Source organism: Alosa sapidissima, chromosome 3, assembly GCF_018492685.1.
Source record: "Alosa sapidissima isolate fAloSap1 chromosome 3, fAloSap1.pri, whole genome shotgun sequence".
In the NCBI taxonomy this organism is placed as follows: domain Eukaryota; kingdom Metazoa; phylum Chordata; class Actinopteri; order Clupeiformes; family Clupeidae; genus Alosa; species Alosa sapidissima.
Window position 1 is genome coordinate 25,513,341 of NC_055959.1, and position 21,559 is coordinate 25,534,899.

General features: G+C 43.8%; 1 protein-coding gene across 1 annotated transcript; it reads right to left on the reverse strand.

Annotated features, from left to right (window-relative positions):
- Window positions 1-1,391: 1,391 nt before the first annotated feature.
- Window positions 1,392-18,923, reverse strand: fmnl1a (formin-like 1a). The gene is made up of 26 exons (XM_042087446.1): window positions 17,873-18,923; window positions 14,935-15,018; window positions 13,096-13,182; window positions 11,930-12,003; window positions 11,742-11,825; window positions 11,382-11,537; window positions 10,957-11,068; window positions 10,345-10,421; window positions 10,164-10,257; window positions 9,638-9,712; window positions 9,363-9,473; window positions 9,009-9,158; window positions 8,506-8,607; window positions 7,876-8,197; window positions 6,191-6,409; window positions 5,832-5,956; window positions 5,524-5,726; window positions 4,927-5,161; window positions 4,469-4,537; window positions 4,230-4,310; window positions 3,697-3,826; window positions 2,845-3,008; window positions 2,638-2,739; window positions 2,407-2,511; window positions 2,200-2,296; window positions 1,392-2,037 (listed from the first exon to the last, which is right to left on the reverse strand). The coding sequence occupies exons 1-26, from the start codon at window positions 18,053-18,055 to the stop codon at window positions 1,973-1,975; spliced, it is 3,306 nt and encodes a 1,101-aa protein (XP_041943380.1). The 5' UTR covers window positions 18,056-18,923; the 3' UTR covers window positions 1,392-1,972.
- Between the last annotated feature and the right edge of the window lie 2,636 nt (window positions 18,924-21,559).

Genomic DNA, 21,559 nt, shown 5'->3' on the forward strand with positions numbered 1-21,559 from the left:
TTATAAAGACCATGGGACTAGGCAAAGACTCCAAACCGTAGAACAATCCTGACAGAGTTAGAGCTCTCTCAGCAGTGGTGTATTCGGGGACACATCAAAATCACTGTGGTCTCTTTAGACTCCCCCACTGGAGGAGTCTGGTACTGCAACAACCAGGCCCTTTTGAAAAAAAAATAAAAAAACACGGAACCAGGGCCTTTTATTCCAAAAAGCAGGGTAAAATACTCTACGTCTTGTATCTGATCACAAAAAAACTAAGCTGTTTTTTGTGATTTGAGGCTCAGAATCTATAGAGCAGTTTTCTATTTCTGCAGTTGGCATCTGCTGCTTCTAGGGATGTGAGATGGGAAAATTGTCTTATTGAGAAGCAGAACACTGACAGATGACTCTGCTTTTAATTGCTCATGTCTGGGGTTCTGGTTATATGTGTAGCACACTGAAAAACACTCTCACAAGTTCTCCTGTAGTATTCATACAAAGATGATGTAAGGTTTGTGCAGTTCCTGTCTCCAGAGATATGTGAGCCATTCTAAGGGGTTTACATGAATGTGTGGATGTACCAAATTATGGCATCAAGCAAACAAACAAAAAAATGAAAAATAAGACACCAACCATTGACAGTAATATGTATATATAGTCCTTCTTAGAGAGTTCTACAAAATGTTATGTCCAGAATAATAATTTATTTAAAAAGCGACGGAGTTCTAAGATATATATATATATATAAATATATATGAAAAAAAGATGAATAACAATTATGATGATGATGCATGTATATTCTCAAGCAATCGCACGGTGCCGCTGAAGTTGTCTACATGTTCCTTTAAAAGACTGACAAGTTGAGAAGAGTGTGTTCAAAGTGTTAAAGGTTTACACCTGTTAAGAAAAAGAACTTCTGTTTTGTTTTCTAAATAATAAAAAAAACGCGACACGATATGTCCAATAAGTGATGTGACACAGGCATGTGTACAGGCCTTCTGCTTTTCTGTGACGTGGTGATGGGGTCGGACAGTGGCGAGCATGGAGGAGGAAGAGGAACAGTACCTGAGCATCGCCCCAGAGCACAAGCTCGCTACGAACCCACAAAGACACATTAAGGTGTTCCCACTTATCTCCCGTATGTAGAGTAGTGTGATATATGAACCAAGCGGAAAAAAACAAACTCTATAGAAATAATATATACATCTATGACATATAAATCACAACAGATATTGAAGAAACTAATTTAATCTGTGTGGATGCTATGTTGAGAAATGTGACTTTTTTTTCCTCTCCTGTTTTGTACATAATTGCTGTGGTTGTGTGGGTCAGTAAAGTGCAGATCTCTTGTACACCGTGGTGCTTTGTGTTTTCTTTGTTTCCTCTCCCAGGAAGGATAACGGGCACAGCGGTTAATTTACTAATGACAGGTTTAGGACTTTTATTCTGAAATAATCATTTAAAATGTATTTACATGATTGCAGCATTTCTTGCATTCTGTTTACAGCAGTTTCTAATATACTAAGCCTATCTCCTCTGCTCTGCATTTATGTTGTACAGTATTACTGTAGATAGCAAAAAAGAAAAGTAATTGAAAAATGGTTTCAAAAGAAAGCTCACCTGTATTCTGAAGGAACACAAACCGGCTTTGTCTTTTGCTCATTAGAAAATATAGCAGTTAAAGAAAGAATATCAACAATTTGAAGTGTAATGAAAACTGGAACATCTTATTTCTTAAAGGTTTTCCAAAACTGAGACTGTATCATATTAAATGAGATATCTAATAACTGTATGTCCTCATAGTGGCCAACAAGTGCACAGTAAACCCTTAGTGACTTCTAGACACTAAAGCTTAATGTTTGTTAATGTACAGTATTACACATGGTGGCATACACACTTCTACAGCCTAGGCCTGTGGACTAGTTGGAACGTGTACTTTAGGAGTCCGGCCTCTGGGCTGATCTAGGCCTGTGGACTAGTTGGAACGTGTACTTTAGGAGTCCGGCCTCTGGGCTGGTCTGCGCCCGTCTGTTCGTCTGTATGGCTGATTTCTCAGGTCTAAAAGTAAATGTGAACACAGCACTGAGTATTAATACATTTGGGAGGTCACTCATCTTAACAAATTAAAATAATGTAACAATAAAACAAATCCACTACACTTATATCCCAACTGAAAAACCCAAACGGCTGACCACAACAATATACTCAACGGCAGCTCACCTGTGATGATGTCATCGATGGCCCCATCCGTGACCTGTGGCTTCACCTGTCTCTTCTTCAGCTCAGCGATAAGGTCCATTTGCGGCATCATGGGTGTCTGGGGTAGACACAGGTCAAAGCAGAACACATGAGAGGGAGTGGACACAGAGCAGAAGAGAGATGGTCGAACGAATGACATGAGGCAAAGAGTGGAAGTGAGAGAGACACCTTTGGTCCCTGGTCTTTCTTCGCTGGAGAGGGCTGGGTCTCTTTTGGCTCCTCATTGCTCTGAGCCTCCTTCTGTTTCCTCTTCTCGTTTTCCTGATGGGCCACCTGAGAAACACACACACACACACACACACACACACACACATATGCATACATACATACGTCTCAATAAACATTTGCACAGTATTTAAATGTTATGGGCTGGGGGTGCGGATTTAAGGGCCCTGTTACCTGATAGGCTTTGCAGAAGCGATGGAAGAGGGAGAAGAACTGGGAGGGCTGTGTGGTCTTGGGATTCTCTCCGAAGTACTCCACCACCGACACAAACGCCTCCTGGAGGAGAGAAATCATCAAAACATCAACACTATTTCTCATTTGAATCGCTGTGTGTGTGTGTGTGTGTGTGCCATGCTTGTGCTTGAATGTGCGTGCACTGACCTGTGCAGCCTTGCCATCTTTGTTGAGGGCCTCAAGTTTCTCACTGTTGAACTTGACAAACTCTTTCAGGACAAAGTTATCGTCCTGCACCAGGAACTCCTTCTTGGTCACCTCCATGCCCCGCTCTAGATTACGCACATCCTGCAGCACGCTGTCCAGAGACACTGGTACACACAAACATTTATGTACATTTACACACACACACACACACACACACACACACACACACACACACAATAACAACAATGAAAGTTCTGTAAATGAGTAACCTCTTCATATGGTCATAGCTGGGTATGAATTCATAAGTAATGGGTAAAAAGTGAAAAGTAAGTAATATATCAAAGTATGAAATAACATCATGCTCATCTTAGAATAAGACCAGCAGACCGCTGTGGACAATTTTACCAAAAATATACACACTATCTGGCTGTACTTGTGACTAAGTGCAGCAACGCTTTGAGTCAGCTGTTAGTCCTTCAGAGTGTTGTGCAAGACGCTGCCTTCCTTAAAAAGCCAGCCCAAAATAAACTCTTCCATAGTGTGGAAGTGGTCGCATTGTGTGCATGTGTGAGCATATGAGAGAGTGTGAGGGCATACATGTGAGTGAGTGAGTGTGTGTGTTTGTGTGTGTGTGTGTGTGTGTGTGTGTGTGTGTGCATGTTTGTGTGTGTGTGTGTGTGTGTGTATGTTTGTTTGTGTGCGTGTATGTGTGTGTATGTATGTGAGTGAGTGAGTAAGTGAGTGTGAGAGAGAGATAGTGTGTGCGTGTACAGTATGTATGTATGTATGTATGTATGTATGTATGTATGTATGTATGTATGTATGTATGTATGTATGTGTGTATGTCCATACCCAGGGCGGCCTTGTCCACAAACTTGAGGTCAGTGTGGAAGGAGGCCAGCTCAGGGTATTTCTCTTGCACCATGTTGGCTATGAAGTGCAGTAGGGTCTGGGAGCGATCCGTGGACTTGGTGTCCAGCAGCTGAGAGGGCAGAGGGAGAGAACTGATTAGCCATGTCTACACCTTTTATGAGAACTACCGTGTGAGTGTGTGTGTGTGTGTGTGTGTGTGTGTGTGTGTGTGTGTGTGTGTGTGTGTGTGTGTGTGTGTGTGTGTGTGTGTGGAGTGTATGAGTATAGATGAGTGGTTTAATCCATCTAGAGTTTCAGAGTCCTGCCATTCATGCATTTACTCAGCCTTTCTGGCAAAAAAGAATAAATACACAAAACACTTCAAAAGAGACATTGCTCACCATGATGAAACCCAAAAAGTTAAGTTTACATTAACCTGTTACTCAGATGGATACTGCCGCAAGGTTTTCTGAGATCTCTGTGAAGGTGACGGCTTTTCAGCCTTTTACCACTCCACTCAGAGTGTGACTCACCAGGTCCAGACTCTGCAGACGGAAGCCTCCGGCAGCTCCCCTCTTACTGCTGTTCATGTAGTTTCCAAAGGCCAGTATTATCTACACACACACACACACACACACACACACACACACACACACACACACACACACCATCTCATATTTCAGGAATACACTTCTCTCATATGATACACATCCATGTTTATATAACAGGGCATGACACACAGGGCATCTGTCACAAGTCTAGATTGGCATACCTCTAACATCTTCTTCAATTTGCTGGAGGACTTGATAGATATGGAGGCAGAAATAACAGAGTCCAGTTGCTGTGGTAACAGGGAAATAAGCGGATATCATGAAGAATCTTCATCAGATAAAAAAATGCATGATACATCAGCATTTAGAAATGATAGAAAGATAGAAACGAAGGCTGGAAAGTACGTTGTCTTGGAAATCACTAACTAATACAGCATGATACGGGCATAACATAACAGACCTTTTTGTTTTTGTTTATTTGTGAAGTGACCTTGGGTGACATGAAAAGCGCTCTAAATAAAATGTATTATTATTATTATTATTATTATTATTATTATTATTATAACAGGAGACTGATGACACTACACTTTTTCAATAGCTGAGATTAGCATAGAATTCCTTAGTGCTATTTTAGCTGTAGCTGTCCCTTGAAAGTGGCCGAAGTGGAGGCCACACTCACAGGCTGCAGGCGCTTGAGGCTCTCGGGGAAGTTGCCCATGAAGGTGAGCGTGGTGATGCGCTGGGTGAGGCGCGGGATCTTGCCGAAGCGCATCATGAACTGGTCCTCGTCGGAAAGGTCCTCCAGGGACCGGCCCTCGCGCTCGTAGTTCTGCATCAGCTTCAGCTCGTAGTCCGATGGCACAAACTTCTCCAACAGCTCAAGGAAGTCTAGACTCAAGGACTGCTGATTATACCTGAGAAGTGTGTGTAACAGAGAGGTGTGTCAGAAAGGCCTGAGGTGTTGAGCAATATTAGCAAGCATGGGTAAAGCATCTGTAATGTCTGTCACAATAGAGTGCTGTAGAGTGCACTATTTGGTTGGTTATACCAGCAGAATAACATTTGCCATACCAGCACTCTGAACTGTTAACTTTACAGAATGTATACAGTGTAGCAGCAGTCTGACCTGTTCTAAAGCCATTGAGCCATATGGAGTATGTAAGTAACCTGCAGTGTAGTGCCTGCAGTGAGCCACCTATTTAATGTTAGCATTTTTAAATGTAGTAGCTTTATCAAGTCCGTTAACATCACTAGCATGCAGCCAGAGGCTACTCACGACTCTATGGCTGCACAGATGTCCCCAGGGCTCATGCCACCCTTGCGCAGGGTGATGGCCAGGTTCTTGGATTTGTTGCCCTCCATCAGCGACACCTTGCTGGAGGCCTGCTTGGACACTTTCACCTTCAGTGTGGAAAGGCTTGCAGGTGGACCCTGGGCCTTCGTCTTAAAATGCTCCGCAAATAAGTCCATATTCAATTCCTGTGGAGAGGACAAATGGAGAGATGAAATGAAAGAGAGTTGGACAGAAGGAGGGAAAGAGAGAAAAAGTGAAGAGAGAGAGAGAGAAGAGGAGGATAATCTTACCTCAAGGACCTGCTCATCATCCAGCTCACTGAACACAGTGCCGGACAACTGGTTTGGATTCAGGGCCTGCCAGTTCAGGAGTGGCATGCGGAACTTTGTCTGAATGGGTTTACGGCTCTTACCAGCTGCAAAAGCAAAAGTTGGATTACCATGGTTAGCGGTTGGGCTCTTGACCATAACCGTTAAAAGCACAGTAATTAGATCTATAAAAGAGGACAGATGTAATTTTGGAAGTACTTCATCTCCAAATCAATGAATGCATAATAAAATACCTCTGTACTCACCTATACAGTACACTTAATACATACTAGTACATTAATACACCTGTCACGTATATCCCTACAAGTCCTACATCTTACCTGGAGCAGGTGCAGCACCTGGAGGTGGAGGAGGACCTGGAGCTCCTGGTGGTGGTGGGGGAGGAGGAGGCCCTCCAGGGGGAGGAGGTGGCGGAGGAGGAGGTGGAGCACCACCAGGCGGAGGAGGTGGAGGAGGAGGAGGTGGGGCGGCAGTGCCAGGGGGAGGGGGTGGAGGAGGAGGAGGAGGCGGAGGGGCGGCCGCAGACGAAGTGTCTGTCACTATAAAGTAAAGGTTGGAGATGTGAATTAATATCACATACATAGAACATGAGAACATGAGGACACCATCCAATAATAAGTAGATCAGTGGTTCTCAAACTGTGGTACGGGTATCACTGGTGGTACGCAAACTCTTGCTAGTGGTACTCAGGAGTCTCTAAGGTGTCTTTTCATAAAGACTTGCCAACGCAAAACAGTATGTATAATGTAAAATATGTAGTTGAATTGGCCTATGCACCTGTATTTTAATGCCGGTCATAATGGTGGTACTTGGAGAGCCAAATGTTTTCGGATACGGCCCGCCACCTCATTTTGGGTGGCCCCCCAAAACATGTCCGTAGTATATAGCATCCGGCCCGCACGGGAGTACAACATCGTCAAACTAAAACCTCCGCAATTTCCCCCATTCATTCTCCAACGCGAGTCTTAACAGTATACATGTAATACTCTTTTTGTCCACCGGTGGTTGTTTTGGCGCTGTTTTGCCTGCAAACAATGTAAGAGGCCTATGCTGACTGCATCAGTGCTCAAAGTATTTTAAAAGTTTATCAATTAATTGTTAATAACTAACTAACTTCTATTCAAGTCATATTTATGGGACTTTCTGGGATAATTATTTCTATTTTTTATTCACTCGTTCAAATGTTCATACAAAGAGTTCACAAAGTTCTCATCAGGTGACTGAAAGTTAGAATGGTGGTAATTTCAGTTTTCATTTCAGTCCTCATAGTTAAACTTTAAATTATTTGTAGGATATTCACAACTTGAGCTGTGTATTCAAAGACACAGAATTCAGAGTTCACACATTTTAATAAAATATACTTTTGGGACTCCCTGCTAATACTTTTGGGAATGCAAACATTTTTTTATTAGTATTATTTAATTTTACACTAATATGGCATGATGACAATATAAACACAGCTAACAATGGTATTAAATTAGAATAGCCTATGATTAAATGTAATAGAATATTCAACTAAGGTAGACTGCTGTTGTTCACAGCACTAAGCTATTTATGGTTACTGATATAGAACTACTCCGAGTCTCTGGCCCTCTCTTGGAGCCAGGCATAGTGAGCTGGCCCTCGGAAGAAAACGTTTGGGGACCACTGACATACAGTATTCTTTGGAGTAAATACTGCGTTAATAGACAGGCTATTTAGGGTAGGATGTGTGAGTGTTTAGGAAAGAAAAGTCAGAATTAGGTTGAACAGCTGGCAGAGCAGATGTTAAAGGAGAACATCTGTTGTAAAGAAGACATCTGTTTGCTCACAGCCTGTGTAATGTAGAACAGTATTGTGTATATTTGTGTGTGTGCATATAACAATGTTTTTATCTCTGTGGTTTTCTGTCAAGCAGTATGTGCTTACTGTATATGCATCTGGCCTAACCATTTAACTATTTATTTATAACCATAACCATCAGTGATATGAATCCATGGTAGAGCAGGTGATCACTCTGACTCACCAGCGGAGGTAGCCTCTGACACTGCAGGTGCAGATGCAGGTGCAGCTGCCTGGACCACCTGGATGTCCAGTGTTCCGGAAGCGCGGCGCTCCAATCGGAGCAGACCCTGCTCCTCCAGGGCCTTCAGGCGCTCCATCAGCTTGGAGTCCGACTCCAGCGGCGTGTCCAAGTCCGACTCCAACTTCTCCTCGGGTCTGGGCCTGTTGGGCTCCGACTGTCGGGTGAAGCGCTCACGCTCACGCTCCCTCTCTCTCTCCAGCTCCTTCTCTCGCTCCCTCTGCTGCATGGAGCTCACCTGAGCACACGACTCCTTCAGGCTCTCCTGGGATAGTGGGGGGGAGAGGACGGATACGGAGACAGACACATTGACAAAGAGGAGATGAGGCTGTTGCAGCAAGCAGAACAGGATTTAGGAATAGCCCTGTGTGAGTACTCTTTGTACTTTGTACTTTGTGTCAACAGCTGAACAAGTATGCTTCTTTAATGTTCATGTTTGAGACTGACTCTCTCAGTGTGTATGTGAGTGTGTGTGTGTGTGTGTGTGTGTGTGTGTATGTGTGTGTGTGTGTGTGTGTGTGTGTGTGTGTGTGTGTGTGTGTGTGTGAGTGTGAGTGTGTGTGTCCCCTCTACCTTCAGGATTGCTGCCTCCTTTGTGGCTTGCATCAGTTGCTGCTCCAGTTCAGCAATCTTCTCTCCAGCATCTTTTTCATACTCCTGGAGCCTGTCACTCAGCTGTCACACAAGCACAAAATTCAGTACTGTATGTCTGTTTGTGGGTGTGCATTTGTAGGTATGTGTGTCTGCATGCATGTCCAGATGTTTTGTACATCTTTGTGGCTTGTTCGTGTATTAATTTGTACTTTGGGTCGATATACTTAATAGTATTAAATGAGTGTCTATGTGTGTGTGTGTGTGTGTGTATACCAATGTTTGTGTGTATGTGTGTGTGTGCGACTGATTGTGTGTATGTGCCTGTGTGTGTGTGTGTGTGTGTGTGTGTGTGTGTATGTGTGTGTGCGTATACCAATGATTGTGTGTATGTGTGTGTGTGTGCCACTGATTGTGTGTGTGTGCCACTGATTGTGTGTATGTGCCTGTGTGTGTGTGTGTGTGCGTGTGTGTATGTGTTCCACCTGTTGGTTGTGGTTCTGTAGCTCCTCCACGTGGTCCAGTATTGGTCCCCTGTTCTCGGCATCCTCCAGCATGGCCCCCACGTCAAACACATTGTCCAGGTAGGCCTGGATCTGCACCTGCAGCTTCTCACTCTCTGTGCTCTTCAACTCCTAATCCAACACACACACACACACACACACACACACAGATGCACGCATGCACACACACACACACCAAACACAAAATGAGACAAGCTGACATATGCACAACATTCTAACATTCTACAGACTACACTTTAAGACTGACATGTCTCTCCAAACAGTGCAGATGTGCTGTGTCTGGTCAGTGTGCAAGGGTAGTGGCTATCCTCTCACCTCCAGGTAGGAGTCCAGGCCGTGCTGCGTGAACTCATACTGCAGGTGCACCCTGAAGTTCATGTTCTCCACAGAGTGCACCACGATGTTAATGAACTGCATGCAGGCCACCTAGACATGGAGAGAGATAAGAGAGGGAGACAGAACATTGACAATAAGAACTAGGCTACCAGGCAATTTATCGGTTTACTGGGAAACCACCATGCAATTATTATTTGTGTGTGTGTGTGTGTGTGTGTGTGTGTGTGTGTGTGTGTGTTGATATGCTGCATTACCATGAAGTCAATGTTACTGTCGTCATTTCTGAAGTATTCCATCAGTTTCTCAAATCGATTTCTCTCCCCACACACCTGAGGAACGGATAGATAAAATAGGTAAGAGAATGAGAGAGAGAGAGAGAGAGAGAGAGAGAGAGAGTGGAATGACAAAGAGAAGAGAACAAGACAAGCCAGAGAATGAGCGTGAGAACTGGTAAAGTACTGATAACAGATGAAAGATAGATGTTGCACAATATATTCTGTGGAAGAAATCAATTTAGAGTTAAACTGCCATGAGACCTTGCAATCATGAGAAATCTAATATTTACATTGTACAGGTTGTGAGGGAGCAAAGTGCAATTATATTTTTCTTGTTGTAAACAAGATAAGTGAGAGATGATGCATATTATAATAACAGTAGCATATTAGCATTAGCATTTTCTTCCTTTAAAGTTGAACAAAGAGAAACTCAAGACTTTGTATGTGCATTTGTGTAAAAAAATGTCTACAACTGTTTGTGGGATGTGCGTGACACTTCTCTCACCTCCTTGAAGTTGTCGAACGCTGAAATGATGATGTCATGGCCTCCTCTCACCAGACACACAGCAGCCAGCAGCTCCAGCACCAGAGCTTTAGTTCTGCAGGAAGGAGTTATGAAATCATGAAATTACACACACACACACACACACACACACACACACACACACACACTGGTGTCCACTGACCTGGGGTTCTTGCTGTTGAGGCTGAGTGTGATCTCATTTACACAGCGAGGGTGCGTCATCACCAGATTGAATCCAGACTACAGGAGAGACACAGAGCACCCCTCAGAACACATCAGTAGAGACACAGAGCACCCCTTAGAACACACAGAGCACCCCTTAGAACACACAGAGCACCCCTTAGAACACACATCAGGAGAGACACAGAGCACCCCTCAGAACACACATCAGGAGAGACACAGAGCACCCCTCAGAACACACAGAGCACCCCTTAGAACACACATCTGGGCATTGATGTACCAACACAGCTAACATCTACGCACACATCTGTAGGAATATGCATGAGTGATGAGGATTGTAGCAGAGGGAGAGAGAGGTCACCCCACCCGGCCTTGAAATTGGGTCTCTGGGTACTAAACCTGCAACTTGACCGCAACGCCAAAGAGTCAGACTTGTATACTCAACCGTAGTGATGGCACTCCGTCACACTGCCCTCCTCTTTAAGATGCACGCCCATGCCTTTCACGCATTCACAGACTAGAGTTTCACATCCACCGGCTGTGTGTGTATAACCTTGTGGGCTGTGTGTGTGTGTGTGTGTGTGTGTGTGTTTACCTGGTAGTTCATGATTGCACGGAGACACATGATACAGACATGGACATCCTCCCTCTGTGTGGCCAGACGAGAAATCTTCACCGTCTTCCTGCTATTGGTCAGCGAACTCAGTCTGACAGAGAGAGTGAGAGACAGACAAAGAGTTTGATAGGTAATTAATTATCGCCTATTTGTCATTTTAAAACGGTAAAATTAGACTGTGTCCAGGGTACCTCTGTGTGCTGTGGCCGCATCACTGTCCTATGAGTATGCATAAACTATGACTGAATTGTGTTTGATTTAAGGCTACAGTTGGATGAGTGGTTAGGCTGTGATTAGCTTAACTGGCAGTGCTGAGGCTGTGATTGGTTAGACTGGCACTGCTGAGACTGTGATTGGTTAGACTGGTACTGCTGAGGCTGTGATTGGCTGCTGAGGTGACTCACTGGGCACTGACGCGTATGGTGAGGGCACGGGCAGCGCGGGTCATGCCATGCGTGGTGGAGTTGCCAGAGCTCTTGGCCAGATCCTCCACCGAGCGATCCACCGATCGCGTCCTCTCGGACCCGGAGCCACCGTTCTCTAAAGCCTCCATATCACACCTGACAGACACACACACGGTACAGTCATTAAAATATCTAATCTTGAGAGTATGACATTTACTTGTAATTAGCGAAAGTAAACAAGTCCTTATATGTCAGTTTTATGAAAATGCATTTAGCAACATCCTTATATATGCACATGCAATGCTGACACACACACACACACATACACACACACGCATAGCAAAGGCAGAAGAGACTTACGGCATGTCACACTGGGCAAAGGACAAGAAGTCTACCAGTACATCAAGGCCATGATTTTCTTCACTGAGAAACTCTTGAGCCCACCTGTGGAGACACACATCAAACGCCTACAATAAACAAACAAACAAACAAACAGACGCCCACTAAGGGGGCCGAGGTTTTGAGCGGAAGCCGAGCAGGACACTTACCCGATGTGATTGGTGCGCAGGGAGATCTCCAGCTCTCTCAGAACCTGAGTGGACTCCTGGACCCGCTTCTTAAACTGGAGCACAAGACATAATGGAAATGAATGCTGATTACTAAGCTTGACTAAAAAGGTTGAAAGCCCCCGTGAGAGCAACTACATTGGACCTACCCGAAAGACCTATTTAAGCCACTTGTTCACAATGTTCCCTTTTAAATTGCCACTCTATTAAATTGCTCATTTATAATGCAACAGCTAGCTCATCTTGACGAGCTCCCATGCAGTGGGCTTAGTGACCCTGGCAATAAATAGCACGCAGAAAGCGTAAAATCGGCAATGAAATGGGTCTTGTATGCCCATTTTTAGAAGAGAACGTGACACTGACACAGACCTCAGGCCAGATGCCCATCAGGGACACATATAGAGGAAGTGTCCTGCACACTGCATAGGCTCTGACCTTACCGGCTCACACTTCACATGTGAAGTGGATGTGCATTGTTTCACCTGTGTGGGTTCAGGTCAGCCCATGATGTCAAGCTTGTGATATTGGGTGACCATAAGCTAGCAAAGCTCATCAGCTGTTTTACAGTTGAATATGTATACACTTGATGTTTTTCAAAGATCCCTTTCCTAAGCCCTTATGTTTTTGAACAGATATATTCAAAGTACATAATTATCTCTCCACTGAACTAAACCCCACAATCTCCTACCACACTGCTCAGAGTGAGTGTGCTTCAGGTCACTGGGATGGACTACACATCTAAGCAGCTGGATAGCTGCATGGCTTCAAATGAGGAGTCTCAGAACACAGAACTTAAAAAAAGATTCAAGACAAGTAGATAGTAGACAACAAGAGAGGACGCCACACGTGGACTCACCACTGCTTACTGTACATGTCGCTCTCAGCAAAACTTCAAAAGGTCAGAGTTGAAGCAAAGAAAAGGGAAAAGAAAAGAGTCAAGGGGTAGGAGATACGTTTCAGTGAGGCCAGCGAAAATGAAAACGGAAGAATATACGTAACCTGGGGGGCGTCCCAGCCTCCAGCATATGGAACAACAGTGGGAGGAGTGGGATGAGAAAGGGAAGCGTGAAGAGGGGAAGAGAGGTGGCAGAGAGAGAGAGAGAGAGAGAGAGAGAGAGAGAGAGAGAGAGAGAGAGAGTTGGACTCACTCTCCGGGCCACTCCGCCCTGGTCCTGGTAGAAGGCTCGGATCTTGTTCAGGTAGGCTGAGGGAGGGTTCTTCACCTGAAAGCGCTCCTGTGGGGGGGGAGGGGAGATAGGACCGAAGGAGGGATTAGGTGAAGGTGTGGTTGAGGAACAACTGATGCAGTGAAGGAAACGTGTGGTATAAGGTTGGTTTCTGTATGACTTCACTCCTTTAGACAGGCTTTTGCTGTGGTTGTAGCCTTTTTGCGGTTGTACATGCAGATGCTCCTCGAAACATGGTCAGAGAGTCGTCATGGAAACAAAAATATTGACACAGGAAGCGAGCGGCTACCGCAGTTCTGGTTTCCGCTCATCGCATCGGGCGCCTCCCACCAACTATGGTGACTGTTGCACGCTTACATCACGCTGACATCAGCCTGCATCAGCCTATGCAGGCGTGTAGGTGACAGTCAGGTTGTCAGGACAGCCAGGCATGAGGGTGCAGAGTCAAACATGGGGCTCTTGAGGGATGTTTCTCATGCGTTGTGAGACTGGTGGATGGTTGGGATGTGAGATGTGATGTGTGTGATATGTGTGTGTGTGTGTGTGAGAGAGAGAAAGAGAGAGGGAGAGGGAGAGAAGGAGAGAGAGAGAGAGAGAGAGAGAGAGAGAGAGAGAGAGAGAGTAAGAGAGACAGAGTAAGAGAAAGGGGTTTTAGGTGAAGGTGTGGGGGTAAATATGTAAGGCGTGTCTGGGTGTGTGAATATGTGTGAGGTATCTATGTATGTATTTGTATGTGAATGTGTGTGTGTGTGGAGGCGTGCTTGTGTGTGAATATGCGCAAGTGTATGTAGCCTATAGGGCAATGGGTAGAGGGTAGGTGAAAGACAGTTGGGGTGGGTGTGTTCATGTGTGACTCTGAAGAGTGAAGAAATTTGCTCTGCCAGTGACAAACCAATTCTGCATGAATTGCAGCCCAAATATCCAGTAGCTACTTCTATTGAAAGTAATGATAAAAGCTTTACTGCTTGTTCTGTACTGTCTGTCAGCTAACCAAAGCCTCTGTAATGGCGGTTTTATAGTTTTATGACTGTCATGTCATGTAACTGTGCACGTAATTTCAGTCAGCCTCTATAAAGTGCTTGGTCATCTGCACACCACATCCATGTGACATTAACAAGGAGAAAATAATGGAGAAAAGATTGATCACAACCCTTTGCTGAACCCTCTGGTGTGTTTCTCAAACACTTTTTATTCCTCTTCTGAACAGAGGTCTCTGTGGAGACAAGTCTGACAGCAGCTTTTGCACAGATGGCTGTTTCTCTTTTACACCAGTGGTTTTTATGACCAGTTTCTCCCTCACACACACACACACACACACACACACGTCTGAGAAAGCTACATCTTCAGCCAAGCTGCTTCTCTGTGTACTTTATAGACTTCTGCTAGCCCTATACTGTGAGGAAAACGGCCTTTCTCTTGGGAGGATGGCAAGGGCAGTGCTAACCTGGATTCGCCTAATCACTTGGCTGATTGATTGTCTTTGACATGATGCTACTGTCAGCATGGACAATAAAAATAATTTTAATCACCCTGACCACTATATGACAACGTGAGGTGGTGGTTTCTAGGGCCATCTGCAGTCTAACCCCACACTCACCAAACATTCACAGACTGATCAGTCAAAAGAGCAAACCCATCTTGACATTCTACCGTGTAGGCCATGGGCCAAACATATCTACTGTTGGGCTATCATGGATGTGGATGATCTGACCAAAAATGAACTAATCTGATCCCAGACCAACTGCTAGGGGTTTGGGCTTGTACAGCCCAGCTCTAGGATCATAGAGACGTGCACTGTACCTGATCGCACACCAGCTCCCACTTCTTCTCGCTGTCGTACTGACTAAGTAGCTTCATCTTGTCTGGCGGCAGGTTCATGGAGCTCTGTGGACAGAAGACACATTCACATCAGCTGGTCATCATATGGTCGCCATATTACAAACCACACGCTCTAAAAGATACAGTGAAAGACTGTATACAAACACTTCAATTTCATTTTGGTTAATTCATTTTAGCATATTTGTCTTGTCCAATGTGAAGGAAGATGTAAACCAGGGCATGATGACACCACTTCAACAGAAGCACAATCATGTGCACAAAGGGTGGTCTGTCATATTGTATGTGTGTCATGACCCATGACAATAGAATGTGAAAATGATTGTGAACAGCAGAAGGCTGTCACGTGTGGATGTGAAGATGGATGGATGGGGATAGGGAGGTTGGGACACTTGGCTCTGTTGCCATGGCACCCTTATTGAACCGCTAACAGTCACTGACAATTCTCTGTCTCACATGTTCTCTCTATCTCTCTCTCTGGAAAATACAGATGTGTAACACACAACATTTACAAAAAACGCCACCGAAATAAGAAAATGATTTTCAATAATCAGTTGTTAAAAATCAACCATTTTATGTTTGAAGAAAAGTATCTGCTTCAACAGCAATAACAGTGTTTGACATGATGATAATGTCAAGGAAAAACAGCTCATCCGTACACTATGTACTTAGACAACCTTGTAAGTGTTATACTATAAACACATTTGTTTACCACAGTCTCTGGGGCATTTGGGTGTGAAAAGCTGATGAAGGACATGTACTGTAGGCTATCTGAAAATGCCTGTTTCTGAAGAACCATTACACAACGCCATCCTCTGCAGTACTTATTACAAGACACTGCAGTTCGTGCCTGGATTTCCTTTCATACATACAGTATACTGTATACCCCCAGTCCCTCTTCATTCAAATTCATTTACAAGATGAACTATTTATGAAGACAGTATGCGCTTCTATAGATGTACTGCAGATATGAACACGAGCGACAATACTATGGCCACAGAATAAGGCTACAGCTTCCCTGTGGTAACAAATGCAGATTAAAGTGCAATGGGCGTCCAACTCTTCAGATGGGTGAGTGCACAGAGAAATGGCGGCGGCACTGGGCGTGTTGTTTTCAGGTCTGTCTGTGGTTTCCTGTCAGCCCCTTGAACAGAAACAGAGCGCAAGGGAGGGAGAGCAAGACACGGGGGTGGGGCAGGGTAGGCAAATGTGGGGGAAGTAGCCTACATGAATCTTGAATTTCCCCTGGGGATCAATAAAGTATCTATCTATCTATCTCTATCTACAGAACGGGAGACAGAACAAACAGCCAGCTGCCCACTACTTCTGGTATAAGACAGTGATGGCATTGTCCACCTACGGACACCAGCCCACTGGAACTGTATCCCTGTAAACTAACCTTCATGTTTCAAGTTTCACATTCATGTGACTTATTGTGATGCGTCCACACCCTCTTCATAACACATCTAAAACCGTGAAACACCTGAAATTAAAATGGGATAGCCGGTGATAAAACTACAACTATATGTTTATTATAACTACTTAACTAACTATAATTGACCTCATGTCCACAAGACCACGGAAATTGCACCATCTTGTATGTGCTAATGTTCTTTGAACTCCACTTTTATCCTCACAATCTTGACAGTGACGACATCAATCAAGAGCAGATTGTAACGGCTCAAACTGGCTCACTCCTCACTTAGTGAAAAGACACAGCACACACGTCAGATAACACTAATCATGAGAGATGGAGAGAGCCAAAGAGAGATGGAGAAAGAGAGAGACATCCTTTTCTTCTCTGTGTAGTTTAGATAGTGTTGAGGGGAAGTTAAAGCTCTAGATTTCTTCATAGAGTGCGTGACTTGCTGGCCTCCAACTTGACAATCACACGCTCATTCAAATGCATCCTAACCCCCCCACCCCCCCAGTTGCACAAACGCTGTATGCCCACTGTTGCTTTGGTGACAGGAGAGCTGGGGAGGACGAAGAAAGGAGAACAGAGGTCACTTCCTCAGAGCGAGTTGCCACTGCTGGGTGTGTAAGGACGGAAATGCATCTGTGCGTTTGAGCTGTCAAAATGAATGTCTGCCATGGTCATATGAAAGCCACACACTCACTCTCTCTCTCTCTCACACGCACATACACACACACACACACACACATTCACACGCACACACACACACATTTGCTTTTTGAATTTATTCATTTAGCATATGCTTTTATCCAAAGCGTCTTACATGTTAATTATATTACAAGGGCCCTGGAGCAATTTGGGGTGTCTTACTCAAGGGCAAGCCGTTGGAAGCTGAGTACTGAACCTACAACTTTGCAGCCTTCTGCATGCTAGCCCAGCTCCTTAGTCACTGCATTACACACACACACAAGACATAAACAGGAATTCATTTAAAGCCCAACATTTCAGTCAGCTCTTGCACTACCTTGACTGACCCTGTGACACAGAGGCTGGCTGACAGTAACAACAAAGAGCGAGAGAGCGAGAGAGAGAGAGAGAGCTACCATAAACTAACCACACCAAGAAGAGGGGTTTGTGGGATTAGTGTGTTGAGATCCCCGAATATTGACAAGAGATCTAACATTGATAAGTTTACCTCAGAAGTTGGTTAAGCTTTTCTGGGGCCTACCCCAGCATGATGCACTCTCAACTTAATCAAGTCAATCCCTCCTCTCTCTGCCCCAGAGCATCAGAGTGTGTACATTTGTGTTTGCTTATGTTTCCACTTAGTATCTACAGCATATCTGTGCATGAATGATGGCTCTATATTGCCATTGTCCATGACATTGCAGGTACATGCATGCTGAAACCCCCATGTGAGTGTGAGTGTTTGTCTGTCCACTTGTGGCAGGACTGTGTGTGTTTATGTGCCCGACTGGAACTTACCAGCACCACGTTGAATCTCTCCTCGAGCTCATCGTCAGGAGGTATGGGCAGTTTCGGGGGGGCAGCCGCTTTCTTCCTCACGGTGGCAGTGGGGGTAACCCCGGCAACCACGGCGAGGCCACTGGTGGAGCTCCGAGTCTCCGGGCCATCGGCTTGCTCCAGGCCACCCGCAGCGTTACCCATAACCACCCTCAACAGGAAATCCAGGAAGGACACTTGATCCAACAACCAAATGAAGAAATTCTACTGTATAGCTGAGACTGAACTCCTGCTGAGAATAAGGGTCACTCTGGAGTTTTTTTGTTCAATCAGCTGAGAAAAACAATCCGAGAAGAACGGAGAAGACAATCCTACCCTGCACAGCTCCTAATCCCAAACTGAGTCTGAAGTGATCCTCCTTAAATAATAGGTTAGGTTAGATTAGGTTAGCCTTGGCTTTGAACCTGTAATACCAATGATAATAAAGTTGTCTGATGGATGGATAGTTCTGAAAGGTCCTTCAGTGTCTTCAAAGTGGGAACTATCGCAAATGGTACAACTGTAAGTCATAGGGGTTCCAAACAACCACTACTGAGTAAAGTTCTCCATTTAAAAATGGAGCGAAAGTCCTTGCTGATGTCAACTGTCACCCAAGTCCGATATTTTCACTTCTTAAAATCTGAAAAGCCAGCGAACAACCGTGTTGAAAAATCCAGTCAACTCTAGCTCCAGTGCATGAAATGGTAACTCCTGCGCTATTGTCTTCCTGATCCTTAGCTGAAGACCACCAGTTCATTACAATCTCCATGTAGAGCCAGCATCGCTTTCTGCCTGTGCCTCATGCCTTCTCGAGAGACAGCGTGGTCGGGACAGCATCTTTCCCCAAGTTAGAACAACCTCAGCACTCTCCTTCTTTGTACCTCTGTATCTCCTTCTTCATCAACCGTCCAGCAGACAAATAAACTACGCCCAGATACCTAAAGGCAGGGAAGGGCGTCTCCACACACACACACGTTGGGTTGACTGCAGCGGTGAGAGTGTCAGGGAGGGGAGAGGAAGAGTTTCAACTTGGTGTGCAACGCAGCATCGAACACCACAAAAGCAGAAGTACTGACTTCCTGTATGAAAGAGGCCTAAACGGAAGGCGAGGCAAGTGGGTTGATAGAGAGAGAGAGGAGAGAGAGAGAGAGAGATGGTTACAGGTTACCGTAAAGACACGAGATAGAGGGGTGGCTGAGAATAGCACTCACAGGTCAAATTTAAAATAGCGAGATGCTATGAAGGTTCGAGGCGCAGGGTATGAATGAGAGTGCTGGTTCACACCGAGTGGGAGTGCATGATGCAACAGACCAGCATGGTCTACTGAAAGGGCAGGTGTAAGAGAGCATTTAGAAATCTCAACACCATTGGTCAGGTAGAGGGACACTGGTGATAACATGTATGCTTCCTCTACAGTATATTTAATGACTAAAAACAAGAAGTGGGCTGTTTAATAATCAAGTGAGTGTAAATGAAGAGAAATGAAGGATGTTTTTTTTTTTTTTGAAAATGGGCTTTCAGTCCCAGATTTGTGATATCAGGGATACATTTATTCCAGCCTCAGTTACCCAAATGTAATATCTGTGTTAATTCACCCACTTCTATACTTCACATTTGGCAATATGTTCACTCAATAGGTTCCAGTTACATTAAATACATTCCTCTCAACAAATAAATTATGTAAGTACACTTGATAGGATGAAGACATCGATGTAGAACTTTTTTTTGGAGGGGGGGGTGTATTCCTTAAGTTCATCTGGTAACATATGTGTTTTTATTGTCTATGATTATGTGCCTATCTACAGTGGGTCAGATTACTTTGAAATTTAATCTGTTATCCGCGAGTACAGACTACACACCAATTTTGTAATCAGTAACGCAATCAATTGGATTACAAAAATAATGTAACGTAATCTGAATAATTTTTAATTAATTTTTAATTACTTTTTACTAAAAAATTAAATACATTAAATAAAAAATGTTCCACCAATATTCCTTTTCTTTTTCACTTTAAAGCAACATAATGTACGATTTTTTACCTTAAAATAATGGTGTCAAGCTCATTATGATGCTACACTGATTTAAAATACATACGGAGAAAAAACATGTCTGACATTCCCAATGTCATATATTGCATTATGTAATGTTATTCTCACGGGTAGGAGCATGGCCCTTTTTGTGTGTTTCAGACAAATTGATAGAGTCAAAAATGTATATAAAAAAGGCCCAAGAACCTTGACACTATGTGTGTTTGTGAGTCTGTGATGCAGGTGCTGAGGCAGGAGGTGCAAAATGGCCTACCTGATAGGTAAAATAATGGCATTGTGTCATCTACATTCGATGTCCATTCACTCCAAATTGGGTCTATTTTAATTTTCCAACTATTAACTACACTGTATATTGACTGCATGATATAAAGCTATGTTATATATTGAAAGGCATAATCAAAATGTATTCAAGTAATCTTTGAAAATGTAACTATAATCTGATTTCATTTTTTTAATGTAATCTGGTCTGATTATAGTGACTTGGTTTTTGTAATCTGATTACATAATCCTATTACTTGTAATCAGTTACTACCCAAGCCTGCCTATAGCTTCCCTGTGTGGAATCAGGTAATCTATCTTATCTTAATATCTGAGGCTGGATCAGCAACACCTCGACTGGAGAAGGAGGGGAAACCGAGAAAAGTCCTGACACCTAACTTGGAAACAAAAGACAGACTCTGCTCTTCAGTGACTATGTTTACATGGACATTAATATTACGACTATTGACCTTATTCAGAATGAGACAAGATTGTGATTATGTTGTTTACATGCGTTGTTGATAGAATATCAACCATATGTCTTAATTCAATCAATTCAATCAATCAGTCAATTAGGCCTATGCTTATTCTGACTATCACATAATTTGGATTAAGGCCATCAGATTTTTTTTTCAGGTGTTATTTTTTATTGTGTATTTTTTACGTTCATTCATGATTTTGTACCCATTTGTATCTCTTGTCTATAAATTCTGTTGTTCTAGGTTTAGAATGGAGGACTTTGAAAACACATCTGCTTACTTCTAGTGATGTGACTCTTTGTCTGTCGATACATGGTAGATACTAGGTGTGAAGGAATGGGGGGCTTTCACAATTTCCCATTGTCGAGCATGGCTGCTAACATTTGGCCAGCTGCCAGGCGGGGTCCTCGTGATTAACGACCGTCTAGGAGGATCAGCCCTTCTGACCTAAACATCTACTCCATATTCATAGAGATTGTGCTCTCCTTTGTTTGTATCATGTTCTCAGTACTGGAGCATTGGAGGTTTGAACTGCATGCCCACTGATTTTATATCAAGGCCCTAGATTTGGTACAAAGTATGAAATAAGTGATATTGAGAGACATTATACCCACATGGCATCAATATTTTGTCTGCAAATATAATGCTTCTCCATAACAAGGTCTTCACAAAAAATGCACATGAAGATAGACAAAACGGTGTGAATGCATTTTTTGGTTATTTAGGACTAAAATGGCATGTGTGGCTTAGTTTAGCCTGGTTAACACCAGACCACGTCTCAAATCTCAATTGAGATTGAGAGTGGGTCTGGACTTTTGATCAAGAAACTATACAGGCAATTGGACGACAGTGACATCTAGAGGACTAATTAAAACATTAGTTAG

Bases quoted from the DNA above. Each gene is read 5' to 3' on its own strand.
- fmnl1a (XM_042087446.1), bottom strand. From the start codon at position 18,055: ATGGGTAACGCTGCGGGTGGCCTGGAGCAAGCCGATGGCCCGGAGACT. The intron at 8,198-8,505 runs GTAGAGGGGACA...CCACTATCCCAG, and splicing joins AGGAGGCAGCAATCCTGAAG to GAGAGCCTGAAGGAGTCGTG. The intron at 3,827-4,229 runs GTGAGTCACACT...CTGCCCTCTCAG, and splicing joins GTCTGCAGAGTCTGGACCTG to CTGCTGGACACCAAGTCCAC.